The sequence below is a fragment of the Saccoglossus kowalevskii genome, chromosome 19 (assembly GCF_978046115.1).
Source record: "Saccoglossus kowalevskii chromosome 19, keSacKowa6.1, whole genome shotgun sequence".
In the NCBI taxonomy this organism is placed as follows: Eukaryota; Metazoa; Hemichordata; class Enteropneusta; family Harrimaniidae; genus Saccoglossus; species Saccoglossus kowalevskii.
Genome location: NC_140659.1, coordinates 30,338,199 through 30,365,878, shown reverse-complemented (window position 1 = coordinate 30,365,878; position 27,680 = coordinate 30,338,199). Strand labels below are relative to the sequence as shown.

At 35.2% G+C, this 27,680-nt stretch overlaps 1 protein-coding gene and 1 long non-coding RNA gene across 2 annotated transcripts; one reads left to right on the top strand and one right to left on the bottom strand.

Annotated features, from left to right (window-relative positions):
• The first annotated feature begins 694 nt into the window (after window positions 1-694).
• Window positions 695-27,680, top strand: LOC100368962 (putative ATP-dependent RNA helicase DDX46). The gene is made up of 21 exons (XM_085493592.1): window positions 695-804; window positions 5,025-5,279; window positions 5,766-6,222; window positions 8,358-8,537; window positions 9,417-9,605; window positions 11,531-11,638; window positions 13,132-13,300; window positions 14,752-14,872; window positions 15,671-15,846; window positions 16,429-16,550; window positions 16,835-16,913; window positions 19,897-19,979; window positions 20,777-20,941; window positions 21,761-22,092; window positions 22,488-22,650; window positions 22,863-23,012; window positions 24,174-24,437; window positions 25,189-25,368; window positions 25,456-25,573; window positions 26,098-26,171; window positions 26,685-27,680. The coding sequence occupies exons 1-21, from the start codon at window positions 788-790 to the stop codon at window positions 26,730-26,732; spliced, it is 3,450 nt and encodes a 1,149-aa protein (XP_085349718.1). The 5' UTR covers window positions 695-787; the 3' UTR covers window positions 26,733-27,680.
• On the bottom strand, window positions 2,723-3,397 carry LOC146731470 (uncharacterized). Its single transcript, XR_014927473.1, has 2 exons — window positions 3,366-3,397; window positions 2,723-3,038 (listed from the first exon to the last, which is right to left on the bottom strand). It is a non-coding gene; the product is annotated as an uncharacterized LOC146731470 (long non-coding RNA).

Below are 27,680 nucleotides of genomic sequence, written 5' to 3'. Positions count from 1 at the left end.
TTTTTTAAGTTTCTTTATTCTGAAAATGGCCAAAACATCACATTTATAAAGAGCATCTATGTACCAAGTTTTATTGAAATGTGATAATTAGTACTTGACTAATTATGTCATTAGGGTAATTGATATGTGCAGATTTTAATCCACAACTAATCAGGTCTTTTGCAATAATTGGTTCTTGAGATTATATATTGTATCACAGTCACTCTACTAGTAGAGTGATTATATGAAATTTTATCATTTTTACTCTTCACCTTGCCTCAAAAAATCTTCAAAACACCCTCCTCCCTCCCTCCCTCCCACACACAGATGTGCTTACACTCACTGAAGGCAGTGATGATGATGGTGTTTGGAGTGATGGTGCATACAACTATTTTGGAAGGCGAAACAAATGTGAAAACAAAATTGTAGTGTATCCTTCCCAACCCGGTTTTCATAAGAGCGAATTTTTTAATAATTCTGAATAAACTTGTTCTTCCAAAAAAATATTCAAATCTGATGCTTGAGATACCAATTACGCATATGTACCTGCACTAAATCACAGACCTTAAATACATGGTCTATGATTAAATATATAATCGAATGCACAGTCTGTAAATAGTGGAGCTAAAGCTAAAGTAAAGAAATAAAACACGCTTTGTGATTGGCTGCATGATTGGATGTTTCCACTTAGTGCAGTGTTTACCCAATCAGCATATTTGATGGAAATCATTCTGGATACAGCGCCCTCACTCGATTGCCTGTTTTCGGTACGATTTTCGGACGTACGTTTCCTTGATTAGAAAGAACCATGCCGCGTGAAACAAGGTGAGTGAATCATGAAAAATGGTCATATTCTATTGATCACATTCAATCTCATCGTTTTCCGCCACAGATCACATGCACAATGATACTCGCCCGGAAGTTGAACCTTGTCCATGCTGTTATAGGTGGTCGTGAAACAATTGCAGTGTTTATTACGAATCGTTGGCACCCGTTTGTTCCGTACCAATGTGGTAAATTTAAAGCGACATTTTTGTTTACGGAGCTGTGATGTGATTACTGTTTGTGACTGAGTACTGTACTGTTGACGGCCCATAATACCTGGTCTGACTCTTATTCGTCCTTCAGCGAACTTACCATGGTTGTGGTACCATAATTTGAGATGATGATAATGATGTGTGTACAAATATTGAAATCTGTTACCGAAACCTTGTACCCTGACAGATCCTGTGCAAGTTTTTTTGTGAAGAGTTCTTAATGTACACCAGAACCTAACCCTAACAAGTTGCGTCATTGGTTTACGCACAGTCCCTCTATCAGATAGAGGGACTGTGGTTTACACAACACTTTAACAATGAAGAAACAGAAATGTTCATAAACAATACACACATTTTATTGCCTTGCCCGTAATGTTAATATAAGGGGCAAAAGATTTTTGATGAAAAAATATTATATTTACTACGTTTACACGGCAGCATTTTGTCGGAGCTGAACTACTGCTCCTCCCACTGATTAACAAGATTAACGAACGGAACAGCGTTCTCAATTCCTTAGTATGAAAACAACATGGCTGAGAAAGATTTTGGTGTCGTGCTTGTGTTCTTGTTTCTTTGCATGGTATGATGCATGTCAGAGTATTATCCAGTTGAGCTGAGAGAAAAAGAAACGGCCATTAGTCTGAGACAATGCACTGGTGGTATGATTCAGATATCTCAAATAAAATTGACAATTGAAGGGCGTGATTTCAGCTCGATAGTTGGGCCCAATGCGTATACATGGTTGGAGCCATGTCGGGCCCAATGCGTATACATGGTTGGAGCCATGTCGGGCCCAATGCGTATACATGGTTGGAGCCATGTCGGGCCCAATGCGTATACATGGTTGGAGCCATGTCGGGCCCAATGCGTATACATGGTTGGAGCCATGTCGGGCCCAATCCTATCAGAGTTTAACCTCGAGGGTTTATTGGGGTCAAATGCGGCTCGAATTGAATGTGTATACACTCTGATAAAATGATGCTGTGTAAACGTAGCAATTATCTAGTTTGTTTTAAAAACTACCAGCTCAATTGCCTTATAGTAAATCAAGAATAATGATATTGTTTATGTTATTTAAATTTAGTTTGCATTTTGTTTTATAGTTGTATTGGCAGCATATTTAATGTATCTTTTAAAGTGTAACTGAATTGGGCCAATTGACTTTTGTGTGCAAAATTTATTTATGAACAACATTATGAAAAAAAATCAAGTGAAAAGGGTATATAAATTGGGTAAACAGTCAATGATATTCCAAAACCAGGCCACGCCCCCCTCTCTCGTCACCTTCGAGTTTTTTCGGCATTACGAGTGTTGCCGAAATGGCGCCACCAACGGGACCATAAAGCAGGATATTGCTAGTAGAACAAGATTGTTTACCTTTTTTTCATATGCAAGCGTTTAGTAAACCCAGCATACAGTACAGTTCTCGCGAAAGCTTTGGCTTTTGTGGCATCATTGTCGCCTACGCACGGCTTCATTGTCGCCTCAGCATCGCATCATTGTGGCATCAGCTCCGCGTCATTGAAAATTGAAGCTGTGCTCGCCTCGCTTATTTTGTGGCATCATCGTGGCCTCAGTCTGGTTTACTCTATTTACCAATTCAGTGTTCTCCCCAGAAAAATGTTTCAGAGTGGCGGCTAATTTGCATATAATTTACATATCATTAGCATTTGTCTGAAGATAAAGAAAACAATAATGACAGGCTTGCATGGATGAAAATGTGTCTTTATTTTTTAACAAATTTATGTAGAAGATTAAATGAATCTGCTGCTGTGTGATTTCTATGTAATGTTGATTCTTCGGACTTTCATGGAAGCCCAGTGATCTGCAGCTTTTGAGAACGCCATGATTGTCTTTGCTTCCCACTTCTATTAAATGACATGGCCTTCTTGTGCATCTCCGAGTGTGCGTGTTTATCGATAGCATATTTCGTAATAGTTATACATGGCATAGAATTCCATACCAAAGAACTATTTCTGGATGTTTTTAAGTTGAATTTTCCACATATGTGTCACAGCATTCCTAAAAGATAAGAAATAGGAGCGAATCAATACTTGTATTTAAAAAATATCGTTACGATCAACACGAAAATAAACAAATTGCCGCCATTTTGAAAAGTCGCTAAACTTAAAAATTGCCACGATAAACTTTACCCAACTATTTCAAAACACAATACTAGTATTAGTTACTTTGATAAATCGTAGCCAACAATTTTTGAACTTCCAGAAAGAAGGTCGTTTCCAAAAAAATGTTTCGACGATCGGCAAAAAATGAAGCCATACAAAAATTTACTAAACTAGGTCAAAACTCGCTTCCAAGTAAAACGCTACAAATAAATACTTTTTTTACCTTTGCCATCGGATGTTTCTCTCAGCCACGACTGACGTATATTTTGTTGTCCATTGTGCATCAAATCTAGAGTTTATTTTTTTGCACTTTTCGTTGTAACATCATCTTGGACACGTTTAGTACCACTGCCAACAGGGGTACCGGTGACCGCGTTGCTGGTGGGTTTATCGCTCGCAACCAGGGGCCCAGCAGGGCGTTCTACGCCGAACCACAACGTAATATTTCTGCTGTTTGACATCGTTGCTTCTTCCAGCCAAATATGCTACTGAGAAAATACTCGCTATTACCCCAATTAAATGGGGCGAAAGTGTTTATTGTCGAAGTACGAAGCTGTATTAGTCCATTGTCTTTGCGTAATCACTGACATGTTTTCATTCACACCTGATTTGGCTCACAGTACCGGACGCTGATGACGCTGACTAACAGATTCGCACGTGTATTAACAAGCTAAAAGAAAGAGTAACAGGAAATGCCACAGAGTAGCGGGCAATCTCTCAGAGTAGCGGCATAAATAATGGAGTAGCGGCCCCGCTACGCTAAAACGCTTTGGGGAGAACACTGCAATTTGCAAAACTGATTTGTATCTCAGCCCTGTTTTTTTTTTCTTTTTTTTTGAACTGAGGTCAAATCCCATCCGTTTGTCAAAATATGCCGATGTTTTTCAGTGAATAATTGTGAAGCCTGTCACAGCACAAAAAACTAAGTTAATCGCATACTTTTCTCGGAGGTTCAAACCTGTATGGGCCACTTTGTCCCTGGCACTCTAAAACAAAATCGTGACATCTCTCGTTGTCATCATATTCCTCGATCTCACAACTCTCGTCAGACTATGATAAGATATATTCCGTGTCGCTTTCCGAGCACTGCATGCGTATTGCGGGCATTGTGAAACGATGACAAGTTCCCCCTGTGACGTCACAAATCACCCTTGTATGCTAATTAGGTTCTCTAGCTGAAGCCTCGTTCTGAGTCGGCCAAGAAATTGGACGTGGATGTTTCCTTATCCAGAACATTATTATTGATCGTTTATTTAATTTATGTACATTTTTCACTTGATTTTTTTTCATAATGTTGTTTATAAATAAATTTTGCACACAAAAAAAGTCAATTGTCCCATTTCAGTTACACTTTAAATGTTTAAAAGGATTCATTGAAATTGATCATCATTTTTCTGTCTGTTCATCAGAGGTTTTATTTTCTTATTTAAACAATTTGACCTGCAACAATGCTATGTATACTGTCAGGTCAAGTCTGTTATTAATCAACAACCTGAATGGTGTGTTGAAATACTTTAATACTTTAGCTGGAATTAATTTTCGCTGAAAAAGGTTTTCAGGGTTTTTGTATGGAATTTATTTTCGCTGATTTTTGATGAGTTGCATGTGAAATATGTGAAATATAGGAAAAAAAGTATATTCACTGAAGCATCCCTTCAGCGAAAATAGCGAAAATAAATTCCAAGCGAAAATAAAGTATTCTACAGTATTTGAATATTGATGATGGCATTTTCCTGTAAAGCAGAAGTGAATTACCAATGTTTAATTAAATAATATATGTAGGCACTGATTTCCATGCTCGGTCAAGCATGTTAATCATCACAATTATTTTTGGTTAATTAGGCAAATTTTATGTGAATTCTGTCTTTCTTTTGACCTACAGACATTACAGGAAAAGATCTCGATCATCATCAAGAAGTTCGTCTGGATCTCCCAGTCCGGGCAGATCTAAGAAAAGACGTTCCAGAAGTCGAGACAGGGAAAAAAAGGACAGATATCGATGCAGATCTAGATCTCGTGAAAGATATCGTAGATCTAGATCAAGAGACAGATATGAAAGGCGGAGACGATCAAGATCACGAGAAAGACGAGAATTGGAAAGAGAAAGGGAACGGGAACGGGAAAGAAGAAAGTTCAGGTAAGGGATTTTTTTCACATGTGGCAAAGTGAGTCTCACAACAACTAAAACAGTCATTTGGTGTTCATTTACAGACATGCTAAATAAAAATAAGACAAAACCGAGTGGAGTGATGAGTTTTACGCCGCCTTTATGTATTTTATCTATTGTTTTGAACATTTTGGACAAAAAGAATATAATTTTTTATTGGCTACAGATCTTGGTCAAAATTTTCCAATGGATAAAAGAAAGATCTGATTAATTCATGGTACAAAGTAAAACCTGTAAACATTGTAATAATTTGAATTTAAATCTGAATTTTTGAGATACCAGAAATTGCCTAAGTATGAAAAAAAAGTATGCAGGTTTTATTTTGTATAAGGTGACAAATTTTGACTTTGGCGATTGGCAAATTAAAACTTCTATATTAAAAAAAATCACTCTTCACAAACAATTGCATACGTGGTATTACTAAATTGTTTTATTTTTGCATGTTTTGTGTTTTAGAAGGTCAAGGTCAAGATCAAGAGAACGTAAGGAACGAGAACGGAGGCGATCGAAAAGCAGGGAACGGGATCACAGACGATCAAAAAGCAGAGAACGAGATCACAGGCGATCGAAAAGCAAGGAACGAGATCACAGGCGATCGAAAAGCAAGGAACGAGATCACAGGCGATCGAAAAGCAAGGAACATGTTCACAGACGCTCAAAAAGCAGAGAACGGGATCACAAACGATCCAGAAGCAGGGACCGTGAAAATAAAAGATCTGAAACTAGACCACAGGAACGGAGGAGATCAAGAAGTAAATCAAAAGAGCGTCGCAAATCTAGATCCAAAAGTCGTGAAAGAAGACAGGACAGGAAAAGTCCTTCAAGGATAAAAGAAAGAGAGCATCGAGCAAAAACACCTACGAAAAATACAGAGACTAAAATCAAAAAGGACAAATCAGGATCTCCAGCCTTGGTATGAGTGATTTAAAGTTATATTCCCACTTGATTTTACATGCAAAATGCCTTCCACTGATTACAGTCACTGTAATTTTCAGTCTAATTACCGTACTCGACCACGTTAGTGCCCAGGGGCCTCAACTCAGAAAATCATGATTTTTTAGGGGTGGGCTCTTACCCGAGCCCCCCCTCGAAAAAGAGTGCAAATGAAAATTTTGATTCATTATGTGACAGATTAGTAGGGAAAATCAAATTACGAAATTAGTTGCGTCTTCATTGATTTTCACAATGAAGAAACAGAAATGATCACAAAAAATATGCACATTTTATTACAATATTACGTACCACGAGAATTTACGAAATTAAAAACATTAGAGTCTGTTGGAACACAGTCAAAGTCAAAATTCTCATCATTATCTCCACTGACGAAGGTGTTGGATCGAAATATTTACCGCATTTTACTTGAATTAACAGGTCATTGTTGTAGCATAGTTTACACATGGTTACCGTGGTCTACGCATTCACAGCGGTCGATATCCACGCTGTATCATATATAAAACGATTACCTACATTCGTTGTGCAAGACCAAGTTTTAAATTAGTTGCATTTTGAAAGGGTGGGCGCTTTGCCGAATGTGACCCCAAATAGAAAAAGTGCGCAGAAGTGGGAGATTGGGCATGGGCGCTAACGCGGTCGAGTACGGTAGTCCCTGTTCACCACCCCCTTTATGCAGCAGATATCAATGAAACTTGGCAGGATGATGACCAAGTCTCTGTTGAATATGCACGTAATTTTTTTTTCCAGATCTGAAAATCCTATCTAAAATTATCGCTCTCTACTGTACTGAGAGAACAACTGAGCATACTCAGAATGAATAATTCGCTGAGATTGTAATGCTAGGGTTTTTAGTGATGTCATGACCTCATCATGATCTGAATCAGTGACAATCTCAGTAGAAAATGTAGAGGGGTGTCAGGGCTACATTTTGATGGGAATTGTAGTGGTGATACTGAAACAAACGAAGAAGTCACGTTGTTATTAAAGGTACATCAAGGTTTACTCAGATTTATGAATGCAGTTTCTTGAGCATGTATGAGACATAGTTTGGTTGCGCTTGTGTACTCTAAGATTTTGGATCCGGGTCAATGAAAGTTTTCAGTTATCAGATTAAGGGAAATCACTTTATGATTAGTTGTACCCACATAGAGTACATATTAATTCAATTGTTTGCAAATGTTCCATGTATTATTTTAACATGCGTATTTTATAATTAAATAACAGGGATGGTGAGATTCGTGTCTTGTTTTAAGTGAAATTTTCATTACTACATAATTTTTTGGTTTCTAATTGATGAGTTTGCAAAAAATGTAAATTAAAAGCATTTAACAGAAATTCTGTTGTATCTGTGGTTCCATTGAACATACCGGTAGTCACATCCATTTTCAGTCATTGAAGGAATGATTGCATTCAAACTCTTTGAACTTACCAGAGATTCTGATTTTGTGGTAGTATGTCATGTAATTGCTTCACATAAATGACACAGGTTTGTTTTTGATCAAAATAAATCATATTTCAATGATCCAGCATGCAACAAATGCATTTTTTGTTGTTGGTATTGGTTCTATTAGAGATGTGCTTCCAATAGAGTAAATATGGTTAGATATGGTGGGACGCATATTATTATATTAATTTAAATCACAGAGTAAGTGTAACCAAATTTAGAATTTCAGCACATAAATTACCAATTGAAAAATTAAGAAACCAAAAAATACCCTCAGAGCAAAGATTTTGCACACTGTGTTCTGATCAGTCTGTTGGTGATGAGATGCATGCTGGATGAAATTGTAAAGGCACGTAGCTACTTTTGGAATACTCTATCATTATACAATGATAATATTATAAAATTACCAAAAGAAGATATATTTGAGCATATTATGGGAATAAAAGATTCATTGCCAATAGTCTAGGAAAGTTTATTAACATAATTTTACAATGTAATACCTAATAGTTGTTAGTGCTATCCGTTTAAACATTTTATTTTTTAAATCTGTATTTCTTGTTATTGTGTTTTTTTGTGTATGATTATTGACCATGTTTAATGTATTTCCATTAATAAAAAATATTATTATTATTCTGTATTTTATTTTTCAGGAGTTAGAGCAGAAGAGACTAGAAGAAGAAATGCAACGTCGACGGGAGCGCATCGAAAAATGGAGATTAGAGAGAAAGAAAGCAAGCCAACCAACGCAGCCTGAACCGCAAAAAAAACAGTGGAGTCTGGAAGACGAGTCTGATGATGATGAAGGAGAGCAGCAAGAAGAAGAAGGAAAGGTATTTTGTTTTTTGATTTTTATATATATATTTATTCAATTCAAACTGAAATAAGAGATTTCTTTTGGTCTATGGAATAACATTTAAACATTTCACGCTTTGTTTGTTGAATGTGTATTTGGATTTAAATGCTATTGTAATTTTTGAATATTCATGAAAATGAAGCAAATGGATTTGTGAATGTGCAATAGTCTATCAATCAATTTTTGCATATTGATGAAGAATATTATATTTGAATGGCTCTTTTTTGGGGAGCTTGTCTTAAAAAAACACCTCACAATTCAGTACGGCTCAAAACATGCGTGAATGAGGGTCAAAAAAATATATAGATCAATTGAAGAACTAATCAGGCAAAATTTTTTTGTTGATCAATATTTTAAGTACCGGGGGTATGTGTGTTTGCACTTTGCTTTTTGTTTCAATACTGTGTTGGATGTCTATGATTACATGCGTCAAAATCTATCTTGCCAATCATTAATAAATAAAGCTTGCAATAAAACTGATTCCCTGTGACATGTCAGCCATTTTGATTGTTTAGATTTTGGATTAAAGTCAACCAATAGGATAACAAATGTACTGTGAGACATTTGCTGATAATATTTGAATCCAAAATTAAGTTGAATGTGTTTTTTTTCTGGATATAAATTACTGTGTTATTTTTCGTTTGTTAGTTTTATTCTCACTGACAGCAAAATGTAATAATTTAAAACCTAGTGAATATGCATAATTAACAATTAAATATATTTTTTATTTCACAAACTAGTGAATTTCAAACCTAGTGATATCCTTGCAACATCAAGTCAGTGAATATTTTTCCCCCCATAGATAAGTATGCCCCCACAGGTAAAAATGTTTACTCTTTTGTTTTTATTATTCAAGGCTGATAAAACTGAGGAGAATGGTAAAGACGAAGATGAAAAAATGGAAACCAAGAAAGAAGAAGATGATGATGTTGATCCGCTAGATGCATTCATGCAGGGAGTAAATGATGAAGTCCGTCAGATTAACATGGATGACCACAAAAAACGTAACAAAGGCAGTATTGCTATCCCTGCACAAGGTTCTGCTGTAAGTAAAAAATTAACTGAAAAGCCATTATAAACGTGAAGCTTTTCAACATCTTTATGGTTATAAAAGTACAATTTCTTGGATTATTAACCAAATTAAGTGCTAATGCCAGTGGTATTAGTGTGATTGGAAAGTTACTGTGACCAAGGATTTCCAAATGAGTACACCATCTGCTTGGTATATACCTACGCATTCTTTAAAAAATCGTAAGAAATCCTGGAAAAAAATGTTGGCGTGTATTAAGTAGCTAATTTGCATATTAATTATCTAATTTTTTTATGCAAAAATCTCAAAACTTATGAGCAGATTTTGATCCTATCTGTATTTAGGTACTTTGGAATACTGTGCAGACATGATTTGACTTGGTTTGGAGGCCATGTCTGTGCATATTAAGTAGCTACCGTTAAAATCCTATTATAAACCACATACCTAATAGTAACCGCACCCCCGATTTCGGCTTCAGTGTTAAAGAGTTCTCAACAAAAATTGAAAACATGAAAAGTACCTATTGCTAACCACACCCCCAATTCAACAAGACCGTGACCGACTTTGTTTCATCCAGCTGGTACATTGTTCCTAAACCTATTCATTTGTTTGGACAACGTGCCTAAAAATATTCACACCTCTTTATTGTTCAGTAGTGTTAGGATGTCAAACACGCAGTGAAACTGCTTTTGTCTTGTGACAACTTTTGTCAATACTCCTTATGAATACGTCCATGTGTCGCAAGTTTTCGACAATAAGCCGTTCTCACCGAAAAACTGTTAAATTCTTTTTCAATGCTCAGTTTATCTTTCGAAAACAACTAATTTCTTGATTTAAAAAAAAGTCGTGTCGTTTTCCCATGAAAATCAAAGCCAAAATATTGCACTACATTATCGGTAAATCGCTTCCGGGTTACGTTCACCATGCAGTCGGTCACCTGTCATTAACATATTTAAATGAACTAAGGTAATTTGAACACGTGGGCACCATCCAGCATTTTGATTGGTTAATTAGCGACTTGACCTACCCGGTCAAGTAATGTCTCGTGTGCATTCAAACTACATAGCGGAAGTCGTGTCGCATCAATCGTTTACATGTGACCGAAATAATTCACTTACGGTGAAACTAAGTTGAATTTTACTTGCATTTGATAACAATTCAACAAATTTATTTTTCGTCCGTTATTATAATCACTACTGAGTAATAATCAACAATTTCAACAGTTCGAAAACAAGTAAGTTATTCACTTGTGAGCCAAAGCATGGCCGGATTGCGTTACCGTACCCACGTGGTACCGTACTTTTTTAATGCCGTACCATAATCATTTTCTACTAAGCAATGCATTAATGTTTGTTTTTATTTGAAACTCCTGTCAGAATATACTTTCCGTTACGAAGAAAATTAAAAAAATAAATGCATATTACATTAATATTAAATATACTGTTTGTTTTTTTCATGTGAACAGTTTTTTTGTGACGTGACGCTTATCACTCTTCCCTGACATCTAAATTGGAGTTACGCTTATATTCAAAAGATTGTACGGTGTATTGTTTGTTTTGTGCAAGTGATGTGGGAAAAAAATTACCACGCCCATTTAGTGATTACAATATGTACCTAATATAAACCGCACCCCGAACTTGAGCTGTTGATCCCAATTTCTTATTTGATACATTGTAATATAAACCGCGGTTTATAATAGGATTTTAACGGTAATCTGTATATTAATTATTTCAGCCTGTATAAGCAAAATCTCAAAAACAGAATGAATTTCAATCAAATCTACTGGCTGATGAACCTGTTTTAATGAGCTTCATCACAATTTCTGTCTGGAATAAATATGCTAATGTATTTTTTTACCACCACAGTGGTTTAAATTTCAGTGGGGAAGACTGACATCAACTTCCTTGATTGGTCTGAATTTCATTTTAATTCTGTTTCAGAGGCTTGCTGGCAGCAAAGTGAGTGTGATGACTGGTATGGCCAAGTCTAAACAACAAGACACTGTTACCAAAGGAGAATTGATGGAAAATGACCAAGATGCCATTGAAGTAAGCAAAGTCATTATCTGCATTCAACTGTTTAACTCACCAGTTGTTATTTGTTTTCTCATAGTATAATTTGATGATGAATATCGCATCATGCTTTATTCTTCTTTTTCATAATGTGTGATAATTATAGACTGCATCATGTTTACATACATTTACATATTTTACTCTAATCTGGTTTTAATCTTCAGTCTGTGCATGCATACAGCCTCTCATCACTGGGGTCTATCATTCAAATTGACACAGAGACATAGTATACTATCTACTACGTCCTTGTCAATTTGACACAGAGACATAGTATACTATCTACTATGTCCTTGTCAATTTGACACAGAGACATAGTATACTATCTACTATGTCCTTGTCAATTTGACACAGAGACATAGTATACTATCTACTATGTCCTTGTCAATTTGACACAGAGACATAGTATACTATCTACTATGTCCTTGTCAATTTGACACAGAGACATAGTATACTATCTACTATGTCCTTGTCAATTTGACACAGAGACATAGTATACTATCTACTATGTCCTTGTCAATTTGACACAGAGACATAGTATACTATCTACTATGTCCTTGTCAATTTGACACAGAGACATAGTATACTATCTACTATGTCCTTGTCAATTTGACACAGAGACATAGTATACTATCTACTATGTCCTTGTCAATTTGACACAGAGACATAGTATACTATCTACTATGTCCTTGTCAATTTGACACAGAGACATAGTATACTATCTACTATGTCCTTGTCAATTTGACACAGAGACATAGTATACTATCTACTATGTCCTTGTCAATTTGACACAGAGACATAGTATACTATCTACTATGTCCTTGTCAATTTGACACAGAGACATAGTATACTATCTACTATGTCCTTGTCAATTTGACACAGAGACATAGTATACTATCTACTATGTCCTTGTCAATTTGACACAGAGACATAGTATACTATCTACTATGTCCTTGTCAATTTGACACAGAGACATAGTATACTATCTACTATGTCCTTGTCAATTTGACACAGAGACATAGTATACTATCTACTATGTCCTTGTCAATTTGTTTTACAATTGAATTAAAAATACCTGATTGACAGTCATCTTGTTTTTTTGAAAATGTTGTATCTTTGACATAGTTTGTTGTCTATTGTTGATAATCTTCCTTTTTGGTTGTGCTACTGGTACTAAATCTCTGATGCCCATCCATGTATAATCCAAAGATGGATGCAAAATTTTCAAATTAAACCCGACAACCTGGTAAACCATGTTAAACTTTGACCACCTTACAAAATGAACACGTGATTCATACAAGTATATGACTTTGACTGTAGCAAATATGGTACTTGTATTTTGATTAACATGCTTTGTAATGCAATAGTAAAGTGCTTCAGTGGACTTCAGTTGCATAAAATGTTTGTATGTTAATCAGCTAATTTGCATAATGTGAAAATTAATCAGCTGATTATTGTTTTTAATTTTTCAGTATTCTTCAGAAGAAGAGGAAGTGGACTTGAGAGAAACAATGTCGCAATTGTCTCAGAACAAAAAAAAGAAAGAACTTGATGCTGTGGATCACACTAAAATAGTATATCCACCATTTCGTAGGGATTTCTACGTTGAAGTGCCTGAAATAGCGAAAATGACAGAGGAAGGTTAGGGTTGAAGGCTTTCAACTTTTGAGTCAGTAGAGCATGTCCAAATGTTGTTACAGAGCACCAAAATATTTTGACAATTCACACCCATGTATGTAGTGTGTCTCATAGTCTACTACCATTGTCACTTTCAAACAGTTCCTCGGTTATCTGACATCAGTGGACATGCTACACTATATTGGAGTATTGATTTTTAATTTTCTGTGATTTTCTTCTTATACTTTATATACTGGTGATACTTTTTGGCTAGAACTAATTTTGAAAAAACATTTGGCTGTTTTGTTTGACATTTATTTTTAGCTCCGCTTTCGACTTTGTCGAGCGGAGCTTATCATATGAGTGATTGTTCGTCGTCCGTGTCAATGTTTTACTTTTTCGACTTCTTCTTGAAAACTATAAGCCTGAATGCTTTGATACTTGGTGTATATGTACCTTGGGTAGACCTTTCCTAGATTTGTTCATTTCATGATGATATCTTTAATTCTCTAATTTTGGTGAATATTTTTTGGCATTTTTAGTAAAAAGTGATATTTTAGACTTGTTAAAAACCGGAAGTCCAATTGCTTTTATATTACATATATAGGTACTAAATGTGGACCTCTTTCAGATTTGTTAATTTTGTGGTGATATCTTCAATTATCTAATTTTGATGATTATTTTTGGTGAAAAGTGATATTTTTGAATTCTTGTGGAAAACAGCAAGTCTACATATTGTTCATTTTCTAATGATATCTTCTGTTCTTTAATTGAAATGTGCATTGCTAACAGCGGAGGTATCTCAGCCGACAGGCTGCTTGTTACTAAATTTTGATGAGTTGATGAGTTGAATGTAAAAACATTTTATTTTCACTGATTTATCCCTTCATACTTGGGCTCAGAAATGCAATCAAGTCAAAGCATCTATACAATTCATTTATAGTATGACAAAAAGTCACGTATGCAACCTTAAAAGGAAAAAAACAAATATGTACAGTATTTGATCTATTAGTATTTCATGCACTTACATAAGTTTACAGTGAAGTCATCCAGTATACATGAAACATGTTTTTGGGTTTATATATGTTTCTATTGGAGATGTGCTTCTAAAAGAGTAAATACAATGTGCATGTGTTTACAATTTGTACATTTATGTGTATAACTTGCAATCAATAAACATAACTAGAGATTTCCCTGTAATCTTTGCTGAAAATAACACTTGAAAGTTTCTGGGTTATTTACTTTTAAAGACTCTCCAATAATTGACACCCCATTTCGCGTACACTGGAGCTGAAAACAAGATTTTTTTTTATCTTGAATTTATACCTTCAACATTTTTTCGTTGTTTTGTCATCTTGTACTCAAGTGGCCATCTCGGTAGCCCCGCTGCTCGTAACTCTCTTAGGAGAATGTTAACACTAACGTACGCATTTGTTGTCATGTTCATTTATCTTATATTATTTGTCATTATATAGATGTAATATCGTATCGAGCAGAGTTGGAAAATGTCAAAGTACGCGGTAAAGGATGCCCTAAACCAATCAAAGCATGGGTGCAATGTGGGGTTTCAAAGAAAGTATTGGATGTACTCAAAAAGTAAGTTCTCAATTGTTCTCAGATTTTGACTTTCTGCTTTTAATACATCACCTGCTGAAAATCTCCATAGATACGAAGATGAAAAAATGGCATCAGCAGAGAATGTGTTGATAATGAATATTCCCTCATTTTGGGTCAAAACTGCATGAGGTTATTAAGAGAATATTCATTCCAAGTATTCATGAAAGCAGTTTGTGATCGTGTATATACGTGAAGCTGTCAGTCCAGCAGTTGTTCTTGTCTTAAATAGTAGCAGATTCCATGGGACAACTAAAGTATTTCACTCAAAGAATATTTAGGCTTTAGTTGTATTGTTCCTCATTTCCAAATCTGTTAATGTGCCGAAGCCTGTTAACTGGAGATGATAGTATGATTGTGTGATGCATCTTCAATCCGATGAATTCTGGGTAAATAAAAATGTAAATTTATATAGCTTAACCTACTGGAAATTTTAATTTAGTGACATCCCAAAGTGCCAACACAAAAGCTTTTTACGAGATTCATGCCCGCTTGGTTGTTCAGTGATGTCATTCTATTTCCAACACGTGCTACTTTGTAGCTGTGACTATCGTGAACAAAAAAAAGTGTTTGAATGTGACATAAAATATAACGCACATTTTTCATATAAAGAACATCATGAAACCCGTCTAGCACTTTCGAACATGTCCATACATAATTCTATTATTTTCACTGACACATGTATAAAAATGTATCTATAGTTTACTTTTATTATTGACTTCTAAGCTCTGAATGAGATGGATCAGCTGACAGGCATTGTTATTTCTTCTTCCTGCACAGACTCAAATATGAAAAACCTACTCCAATTCAAGCCCAGGCAATCCCAGCAATAATGTCTGGTAGGAACCTTATTGGAATTGCCAAAACTGGTAGTGGCAAGACATTGGCATTTCTACTACCGATGTTCAGACATATTATGGATCAGGATCCTTTAGAGGCAGATGATGGACCCCTCGGTAAGTAGTGTGTATTCAATAGCATCTTCTCATGGCCAGAGTGCTGGAGCAATAGTGCCCCTCTTTTGGTCAGACTGCTGGAGCAGTGGTACCCTTTTGTTGCTGGACTGCTGGGCAATAGTACTCTCCTGTGGCCAACTGTTGGGCAATAGCACCCTCTTATGGCCAACTACTGGGACTGATATAACAGTAATTTCCTTCAAGACTTGGCACTCAGCAGTGTACTATTCATAATACTCTTATTGCCATAAATCATAACACTCATTTAAATGGTATTTGATATTTACAACAATAAATTATCCAACAAGAGCAAACATTATGCATTTAATTGGGAATGTTTTATTATTTTATTAGGGTCTTATAAATCTGCATAATTTTTCAAAAATGTTGGACAAATTCTGTGGGCATTTGGAAATTATAGAAATATACATAAATGTTTGCAAAATGTTGCACCTGAAAATTAATGTGTTCAAAAAGTTATGAAGATATGATCACAGATTGAAAAAAAATGTGTGCATGATTTACTGTGATGTGAAAACATGTACAACACTTATGATGAACAGTTGAATATTTTGTTTGCAGCTGTCATCATGTCACCCACACGTGAGTTAGCTATGCAGATCTACAAAGAATGCAAGAGGTTCTGTCGGGCACTTAATGTTAGGGGTGTCTGTGTGTATGGTGGAACAGGCATTAGTGAACAGGTGAGTAAATAAACAACAAATGCCATTGCAACCATCAGTGTTACCAAATATTTTTACTCTCTTAATTTTTAATCTCCCAGTTTTTTGACTGGCACAAAAAAAAATTCTGAGAGAAGTGAATGTTGCATTCTTATGAATATATTTTCTACCTTTATAATTTGGGAGATATGTATTCCGATCCATAGAAAATCAGTCATTCAGGGCTATGAGACCACTAAAGTTTCAAGATTTTGTTGTCAGTGTTATGTACACAAGCCATATGTAATCATATTACATACTTTCAGATTGCTGAATTAAAACGTGGTGCTGAGATCATCGTTTGCACCCCAGGAAGAATGATTGACATGTTGACAGCAAACAGCGGTAAGTCACATCACTGCAAACAATGTCTCTGTTCTCTCTTAATTCTCACCATTGGGGGCGGAGTTCATGAATCTTAAATTGTTGATACTGTAAATTCATGTGCTAATTTGTCTTTTTTACTAAAGAAACGTATATAAAAAAATAATGCGTGCCTTTAAAATTGAAGTTATTAATTTAAATAATACTATAAAATGTTTATTTATGCATTAATTTCACTAGTCTCTCTGCTAATTAAAAGCATGAAATTAAATCCCAGTAATTATGTCAAATTGAATTTATTGTTTTCTTGAGTTTGAAAATGTAAATATCTGAATTTAAAACCTAGTGAATATCTTTAAATCTGCTAAAATTAAAATTTTTGATTATTCCCCTTTTCATGGTTTTTGAACTAAAATGTATATTACTGGTATCAGAAATTAGTATGCATAAATCTTTGAATCACATAAATGTTCGTGATTCAGGGAAATGATAAAATTTGAAGATTCCACTGAAATTATTATTAGACGATGACTTGTGAGCTGTTTTAACAAATTATCCAAAACAAGCATAAAAAAATGTTACACTTGCAGTACACTATCAAGGGTATCATAAAAAGTTCAGTGTTATACTAAAGTGCAAAATTGAACATCATAACATCAACAGAGAAGTATTCTTTTGTGGTACAATATTTCAAGGGAATTTGCAAAATAAATTGCATAAAACTGTCCCCGCCCTCTTAAAATCCTTGACTTTGTTTAGATTTCAGGGATGCTGTAGCAGTTACCAGACAAACTGCAACACACAAACATACTAAGTATCATAACGCTTGTGTTCCACACATGCCGTGTTTAATATTTATCATTTATATCCCTCCAGAAAATGATAAACTTCTTCTTATAGTGCTGGTAACAGTGGACTCAACAGTGAGATTCAACAAGTATAACTGCAGTTATAAAATAAAAACTGTCATTCAAGAATGGTAAATTGAGTCTAAAAATTGGTGGAATCTTACTGTGAAACTAATATTGTGATTTTGTCACAGTAATATGGAATATACAAACTCAATGTTGTGAAACATCCACTTCACATTTCATTTTTGCATGTGCTGACATTCTATGTGTTTCATGTATTCGCTGTCAATTTATAAAATATGACTTGGTTTGTTGGGGCAAAAAAAAAATAAGTTTTTATCCAAGTCTAATGCCATATATTGCAAAGAAAATACTCACACAAAATATCAAGATTGTTAAATTATTTACAGGAAGTACTGAGCCATCAAGTTGGCACAATTGTTTGCAAATTGGCTGATAGCTTGTCATTGGGTCAAAAGTTGCTGTCGCCAACTGGTAGTCCATGCCGTGTCCAGACAGAGGACTGACTTCTGTCACCAACTGATAGTCCATGCCCTGTCCAGACAGAGGACTGACTTCTGTCACCAACTGGTAGTCCATGCCGTGTCCAGACAGAGGACTGACATCTGTCACCAACTGGGAGTCCATGCCCTGTCCAGACAGAGGACTGACATCTGTCACCAACTAGTAGTCCATGCCCTGTCCAGACAGATGACTGACATCTGTCACCAACTGGGAGTCCATGCCCTGTCCAGACAGAGGACTGACTGCTGTCACCAACTGGAAGTCCATGCCCTGTCCAGACAGAGGACTGACATCTGTCACCAACTGGTAGTCCATGCCCTGTCCATACAGAGGACTGACATCTGTCACCATCTGGTAGTCCATGCCGTGTCCAGACAGAGGACTGCCATCTGTCACCAACTGGTATTCCATGCCGTGTCCAGACAGAAGACTGACATCTGTCACCAACTGGTAGTCCATGCAGTGTCCAGACAGAGGACTGACATCTGTCACCATCTGGTAGTCCATGCCCTGTCCAGACAGAGGACTGACACCTGTCACCATCTGGTAGTCCATGCCCTGTCCAGACAGAGGACTGACACCTGTCACCATCTGGTAGTCCATGCCCTGTCAAGACAGAGGACTGATACCTGTCACCAACTGGTATTCCATGCCCTGTCCAGACAGAGGACGGACATCTGTCACCATCTGGTAGTCCATGCCCTGTCAAGACAGAGGACTGACATTGCTGAATTTAAATTTAATATTTCATTCTTACAATCTCTTCTTTCTCATCAAGTTTTAATGTGGTTGTCGGCCTGATACAGTGTTCTAACATTCTGAATACAAGAGTACTTGTGATTCTAGAACACATGTGTATCTCTATTTTGAAGTGAAAACAAATACAGCCATCTACTTGCTATTGCGCTTTCATACTGAAAAAATGTTTTTTAAATAGTATTTAAATATTCTTACATCAAAATGTAAACAAACTTGGTATTTTAGTATGTCATATTTTCATATATTCTTGTAACTGGTGACTGCTTGACTTGTAGCCAATCAGACGTGGTCATGAACAAGTCATTATTGGATACTTTATGGATGCTGGTAAAAATGAGGGTGTTTCATGCCAGTTGTGTAAATGTAAACTAGCCTTCCATTCCAGGCATAAAATATGTACACCCTCAGTCAATAATGAAAAGTTTATCATGTGTATAGCTTTGAAATTCCCAAACATGATCCCTGCCAATCAACCAGCAACGTCCTTTCTACAGTAATTGTTTATTCAAGTTTCCAAAGTCAATTCGCAAGCCAGTTTGCCAACTTACTGCCCCTTTCACAACTTGCTGTAATTTTAAAACATACTGGACAACACAATTGTTTCTTGTTATGTGTCACCAAGAACGAATGCATGAAAAATACTTGACCATTTCAATGTAAGGAATTTATCAAACCAAAATATCACCATGGAAATTAACGATTGATTTTTTTGATGCAGGCAAAACTTGGACTTGAACTTATTTTTTTTAATACTTAATCAATATGTGTGGAGATGTCTTTTTGCACAAATATCTTTGAATAAAAATGTAGGGTACTGCTTTGTCTTATCATCATGACCTTCATCATATTTTGTTTCTGTTTTTATGAAGGTCGTGTTACTAATCTGCGCCGCTGTACGTACGTAGTTTTGGACGAAGCGGACCGAATGTTTGATATGGGATTTGAACCACAGGTAAAAAGAATTATGATTGTTTGTTGTGATATAAAGTTTTATACATTTGTATTCAGTAGATTACACACTGTTCATCATGATTCAAAAGATTACATGCATTGTCACATGACCATGAATCACTCTCGTGACACACTTCAAATGTGACGATATTTCCTCAGTCTGTGTGTGATTGAACAGTTCGTAAAGAAAACCAAACCATGCAGCATTACTTAGACTGTACTTTTTTATTGCTGCGATATGAGAATTCCAGATTGGATAACAACATTTACTATAAGTCATAATAATGACCACTAAAAATTTATTTTGCATAAAAATGTTACTAAGAGAGGTAATATTTCTGCCGATTTAAAAATCATCAGCAATTGTAACTGCAGTTACAGGACAAACAAATGTTTTAGCATTGAGTGCCGACAAACATCACGTGGGATTCGACAAACACAAAAGTATTTTGGGGGATATTTCCATGCTTAATAATGTGCTGTACACATTTGATGATGGTCAATTTTGATGAAGAAAGGGTATTCAAACGCAATATTCTCCTGTCAAAGATCGGTCTTTTGATGTGAGCTACGAAATTCAAGTTCAAACAAAACAAATCTTTGCGGCAGACATTCGGCTCGCGTCTTTCACGCAACTCGCGTGAATTAGTTTTATCTTGCATTGCTATTGATAGATAAATTTAAGTTTTGTTGGCATGATTTCAAAAATTCTCAGCACTGCTCAAAATGTGCCACTGTTGTGCATAAAATAAAAAATAAAAATAACATACAAATTTTTTAATTTGTTTTCTTCTTCAGGTGATGAGAATTGTGGATAATATTCGGCCGGATCGTCAGACTGTTATGTTTTCGGCAACGTTTCCTCGTCAGATGGAGGCATTAGCAAGACGTATTCTGAACAAGCCCCTTGAAGTACAAGTCGGTGGTCGAAGTGTTGTTTGTTCAGATGTGGAACAGAAAGTTGTAAGTCTGACCATCAGTTTCAGTTACGATATTATGTACTCTATTTCAAATGTTGTGACAAGTCATTGGCTGTATGTTCTCTCCATTGAAATAACATTTGGGCAATCTCGTTGTGGTGACCAATTGTCGAACATCACATTGGGGGATTATTATGTTATTTTCTTGGCTTGATATCTCTCAGACTCAACTCAACCCAAAATATATTGTTTTTGGTGTTTGTTGAAATGAAAAACTGCAGTTGCTCTTGCCATAGAGAGCTTATTTTATTGACTTGCCACAGAGGGCTTACTTTTATTGAATTGCCACAGAGGGCATACTTTAATTGAATTGCCACAGAAGGCATACTTTTATGGAGTTTGGATTGAAATTCCAGCAAACGAATTACCTAATTTGCATATTTATTAGCCAATTTCTGAGATCTCAAAAAATCAAATTTAAATTGAATTTGTGGTAGAGGTGCTTTGGAATAAATTAGACTGAAAACCACATATGTACAATCGCATTTATTATGATCTTTAATACTGTGATCACATTGTTTTCATGTGTCTATCTCAAATAGCTGATCAATATTTTTTTTTCATAGCCTGATAAACAGCCCTTCCCAGTACACTCAAGACTACACAGAATTCTGTGTCATCACTGATTGGCTATATCCATGACATCAATAAATTAGCAAAGTAACTCGCATGTGCAGACTGACCCATACCTAAGGTCTGCTCACAACCCTCCAAACCAATTCACTATTATTTGTAGATTACGATTATAGTCTGTATTTAGTCTATTTTTTTCTAAGAATTCCTTGATTCTGTTTTTTTGCAGGCTATTGTTGATGATGATCAGAAGTTTCTTACTTTACTAGAACTTCTAGGGGTTTACCAGGAACAAGGAAGTGTTTTAGTTTTTGTAGAGAAGCAAGAAGGAGCTGATCAGCTGTTGAAAGATCTGATGAAAGCATCTTACTCGTGTCTTTCACTTCATGGTGGTATTGATCAATATGACAGGGACTCAGCCATTCAAGATTTCAAAGCTGGCAATATTAAATTGCTTATAGCTACGTCTGTTGCTGCCAGAGGGTTGGATGTGAAACATTTGGTATTGGTTGTTAATTATGATTGTCCAAATCACTATGAAGATTATGTACATAGAGTAGGGTGAGTACATTTATTGAGAGGGGTGAAAGGTCAGATGATTGGATGTGAAACATTTGGTATTGGTTGTTAATTATGATTGTCCAAATCACTATGAAGATTATGTACATAGAGTAGGGTGAGTACATTTATTGAGAGGGGTGAAAGGTCAGATGATTGGATGTGAAACATTTGGTATTGGTTGTTAATTATGATTGTCCATATCACTATAAAGATTATGTACATAGAGTAGGGTGAGTACATTTATTGAGAGGGGTAGAAGGTCAAGGTGAATATACGAGATATTTTTTGCACAAATACTACAAAGTATTTCTCTGTGTGTATGACAGCTGCTTTTTCAAAATATCCCGAAGGATTTTGTCATAAAATATTAAGACTGAATTATTGTATTTTTGCAGACGTACAGGAAGGGCTGGGAATAAAGGCAATGCCTTTACGTTTATTACACCAGAACAAGGCAGATATGCTGGTGATATTATAAAAGCATTTGAGATGGCTGATAAGAAGGCACCACCGGAATTGCTTCAACTTTGGAGTGAATTTACTGAGAAACAGAAAGCTGTAAGTAATGTTGCAATTTTGTGTGGCTTAGCATCAATATCCCATAACATTCTATTCATTTTATGGAAATGAAATCTTTCTGTCTAAAAGGATTAAATTAGAAACTACCAAAACGTATTAGTCCCTGATTGGATTTCAGTTCAGTCAGGGTGTCTGATTTATGCATTGTTCGGTTCGGTTTTAATGTTTATATTGTTATATATTTATGATAGGAAGGAAAGTCTATTATGAAGAGCAGTGGTTTCAGTGGGAAAGGATTCAAGTTTGATGAAACTGAAAAAGAATTGGCGAATGAGAAAAAGAAACTCCAGAAAGCTGCTTTGGGATTACAAGACTCGGATGAAGAAGATGCTGGTGTAGATGTAAGTAGTCTGGCTGTCTTATGTTTAACTCGACACTCAATAAGAGTCTTTGTGTGTATGTATGTATGTTCCACAGATCTCGCAAAAAAAACACAGTTGTGAGGTTTCAAGGAAACTTGATACATCGTTGCATAATAATTCAGAAATTTTCGGCTTTTCTGCCGATATCCAACTAATATCCAACTAATCACTACTAGTAGTACTAATCACATTTCAATGAATCATGCTACACAAATGCTCTGTGACAGTTCATAGACCTGATTAGATTTGGGTAAATCCATGCATATCAATTTCCTAATTTGAATAATAACTCGAGGACTAATCGTTTTATTTTTATTAAGAATTTATCATCACATTCCAATGCAACTTGGTAAAATATGCAAAGATTTGATTAGTTTTGGGTTGAAATCCATGCATATTTATTACGTATTTTGCATAAACCAATTTTCCACCTATCTCTCCAAGAATGATTATTGCATTTTAATAAGACATGGTATACAAGTGCCTGGGGACTGGAACTGTTTTTGATTGATGTTTGATCTTACTAATTACCTAATTTTCTGATATCTAAAAAAATCAGATTTAAATTGAACTTGTGGTAGAGATGCTCTGGAATAAATAAGACTGAAAACAACAGATGTACAATCAAATTTATCACAAACTTACATACTGTGAACACATTGTTTTTATGTGTCTATCTCAAATAGTGACCAATATTAGTCATCAAGGTTCTTTTTTTTGAAAGGCTAATCTTTAATTAATTTTATGCCTCCAATACTCTCAGCACACAAGAGTCAGGAATGCTGACTGATAGATCAAGCACCTTGGCGTGCCCAAATCACATCATTCAATTTAACTGAGATCAAATACAGCCTTTCTTAAATGAATTATATATTCCATCAATAGTGTTTAATTCAAATGACAACTACAAGTTTTATGTAATTTGATTAATTATTCATGAGACAAACAAATGAGAAAACAGAAACTAAATTATTGAAAATAACTTTATTGGCTTTAAAATAATTTCCGTGTAGGCAATAAACATCATTGTGATTCAATAAACCACTTAAAATCTGCTCATGTACTGTCACATGTTCTATAATTACATCACTTCTATTTAGGTGGAACATAACGAGTGCTATTCATTGTTTATTTTCTCAGATTGATCAACAAATAGAAAACATGTTTGCATCAAAGAAGAGTGTTAAAGACGTAACCGTTCCTGTTGGTGGTAATCCAGCTCTTGTTCCTGGCGCACCTATCGCTGGAGTTGCTCCTACTGTAGGTGTGAACACAGAGAAACTGGAATTAGCTAAGATGATGGCAGAGCGAATCAATCGAAACCTTGAAGGTTCTAAAGACATCATGCAACAAGCAGCACAGACTGTTATGAAAGGTGGAATGCTTGCAGCTCCTGCTGTGTCTGTGAGTATTGTAGTTATAACTACTATGCAGATTGTGCATTGGCAAAATTTAAGTTTTTGGTCAAAATGCAAGTAAAATTGAACTTAGTTTCGATCGCATACAAATGTTATGCGATAAGATATTTTTTTTCCATACACAAGTTGACCTGAAACTATGTTCTTTGACCTGATAGGTCAAGTCACTTATTGACCAATCAGATCGTAGTATGATGTTTTGGCCTTGATTTTGGTGGGAAAACGGCAACAATTTTTTTTTAAATCAATAAATTAGTAGTTTTCAAAAAATTGAGGAGATTGAGCATTGAGGAGAAATTTTACACTTTTTACCGTGATGATAGCTCATTGCTGAAATGAAGTTTACCCATTCAACATCGCCATGATAAACATTTTACTCTTGAATAGGTGTCAGTGACTACAAAAAACCTAAAATTAGATTCTAATTTAGAGATTTTATGGTAGTAAATAAAAAAAAAATCATTCTGTCAGTTAAAACATCAGGAGTGACTATGACATGTGCTTATGTATTTTGATTTGATAGAATTAGTGCATCATACTGTTTTTGACCAAGAACTAGTTTGACACTCAAACATTTCATGTTCGTGAGCAGCCACCCCTCAAGTAACAACAATGAATCAAGCTGATTTATACATTGATACATCGTAAATTGATTTTTTTTTTAACCAAGGATGAAGTTATACTGTTTGAGAATAGTAACATTTAAAATCATCCTATGTTGATCATTTATTTTGTAGGCTAAAACAATAGCCGATCAGATGGCTGAGAAGATCAACGCTAAATTAAATTACCGACCATCACCAGAAAATGAAGACAGTAATTCAAATGAACCACCGACTGAAACATTCCGTAGATACGAAGAGGAGTTGGAAATCAATGATTTTCCACAGACAGCACGATGGAAAGTCACATCAAAGGTGAGAAACTAGTCTTAATGTGACAATATGCATATCGTATGAATAACCATCAAATTCATAATCTGTTTAATTTATTTTACTATACAGGAAAATCTTGCACAGATCCAAGAGTACAGTGAAGCTGGCATCACAATCCGAGGTACCTACTTCCCTCCCGGTAAAGAACCTAAAGAAGGTGATAGAAAATTGTACCTGGCAATTGAAAGTAAGTGGCATAGTTAGTGTTACCAACTGTACTAATTACATCGCATGGTTTCTTTTCTCTTGTAATTTATTAAACAAACTCCACTTCACCCCTTTTCTTTTCTTTTTACTTTATATTCGTATTCTTATAATTACAGTATCTCGTTGCCATAGTTTTTGTGTAGAAATTTAACTTTTTTTATGGAATGATTTGATGTATTTATATACGTAGAAATAAAATAAAATATAAAAAAAAAATCCACTTTGTAAAATTTGAGGTTAGCCTTTCATGCTTCTCTCAAATCACAGAAAAACAAGTAAAAATTACAATCGAGGAACACTAGAAAAAAATTTTTTTGCAGTGATATTCCACATTGAGTGTAGAAATATCCAAAAACTACTTTGTCGCTACTACATCGCAATGACCTTTGTCTGTCTGTCTGTTTTTATGTTTGATTTCACAAGAAATGCAGGATCTTGTTGCAAACAGAAAATTGTCTATTGCTGCTTATTGTTTACTGAATGAATTTCTTCCGTTAATTTCAGGTACATCTGAAATGGCAGTACAAAAATCAAAAAAGGAAATTACAAGGTTAATCAAAGAAGAATTAATAAGATTGGTAATTATAATAATGGAAATTATATACAAATCTATTGTAATTATTGCATGTTAGGACACTCAACATGTTGGTGTAGCTGAAACTTGGTCTCCATGAACCTGTGTATCTGGTTTTATCATTGCTGTTGTATCTGTAAATCTGATCTTCCCAATACAGTTCACCTTTCACAATGTCCAACAATGGCCACCGGCTGATCTGCACACTTGATAAATGCTGCAGTGTATTTGACTGGCTCTTTCTTCCACTATATTCACCTAAGGTGCACATTAAATTATGGAAAGCAAATTTACTGTCAGATTATTCAACATATTGCTCATCAAAGATTTGAAATGAGCTGTTCATTCATCAGAATGCTGCTTGAATGACACATGTTTAAAAGTGAATCAAGACTCTTTATATTCTGGTACAGATCTTGAGTGAAGTCTGGATATGTTTTAACCGCTACTGTGATAAATTAATTTATTTTTATGCATGCATTGCTCATTTCACTAATTATTTTTTTTATTCTTTCAGCAACATTCATATCAACCAACCAACAAAGGAAGATACAAAGTTCTCTGAGCACTGCCGTGATGTTTTTACAGGATATTTGATTTTAACCTGGATATGTACATGAAATTTGATGGCATGGAAGCGTACTATACAACTGATTTTTCATGTTTTTAAGTTTTCTTTATTTCTGCATTGTACCCACTAATATTTTTACTCAAGAAATGCATTTATACTACTCCTGGTTATGTGGTCCACTATTCACTTCCATCATTCATTGCTGTCAATTCCCAGTTTTTATCGTGGTGGGTTTATTGTGAAATTAGTTTAGATTGCCACAGTTGTATACCTTGTGCAGATTATAAACTGTTATAGTTGCATTCATATGGAAGTTAGTGAACCACCACGATTGTAAACCATCATGGTTTCATGTAGATTGTTTATACAAAATTATCTTGTAAAACTACATTGTTTTAAATATAGTTTGTTTGTCACATGGCCATGGTGCAACATCTGGAAAGGATTGACAGTTCTTCCTCAACTGACAAAGATGGACTTCTAATTTCTTCTTGAAACATTGCAGGTGCAGCCTCTGTTATGACTGTGTATATGTTGCATTCTCTCATGCTTTTTTGTCTCGAACACCTTGAAAAGTATTTGCAATTAAGTATTGTACCAGAATCACTTGTTTTGTTTTTTCAGATCCGAGAAAGTAAACTTTTCAAACTTTGAATACAATGAAAGAAATTTCATACCTATTCCTTTTTATGATTATATTTGCTCATTTTCCGAATTCATTGTTTAATTTACAAAATAGAAATGTAAGTGCTTATGATGTGCATGGTTAAATCATTCTTGCCCTTGCCCCCGAAGTTAAATTGAGTGCAAAATATTCTTAATTTTGAATAAAAAAAATAATTAACCAGTTACTTGTGGGTGAGTTGGTTGGTCACATACTTAGTTCACTGTTTTCAAACCATTTGTACTGTGGATCAATAAAGTGGAGATTTTTAAAATGTA

Bases quoted from the DNA above. Each gene is read 5' to 3' on its own strand.
- LOC100368962 (XM_085493592.1), top strand. The intron at 5,280-5,765 runs GTAAGGGATTTT...TTTGTGTTTTAG, and splicing joins CGGGAAAGAAGAAAGTTCAG to AAGGTCAAGGTCAAGATCAA. The intron at 16,551-16,834 runs GTGAGTAAATAA...ACATACTTTCAG, and splicing joins GAACAGGCATTAGTGAACAG to ATTGCTGAATTAAAACGTGG.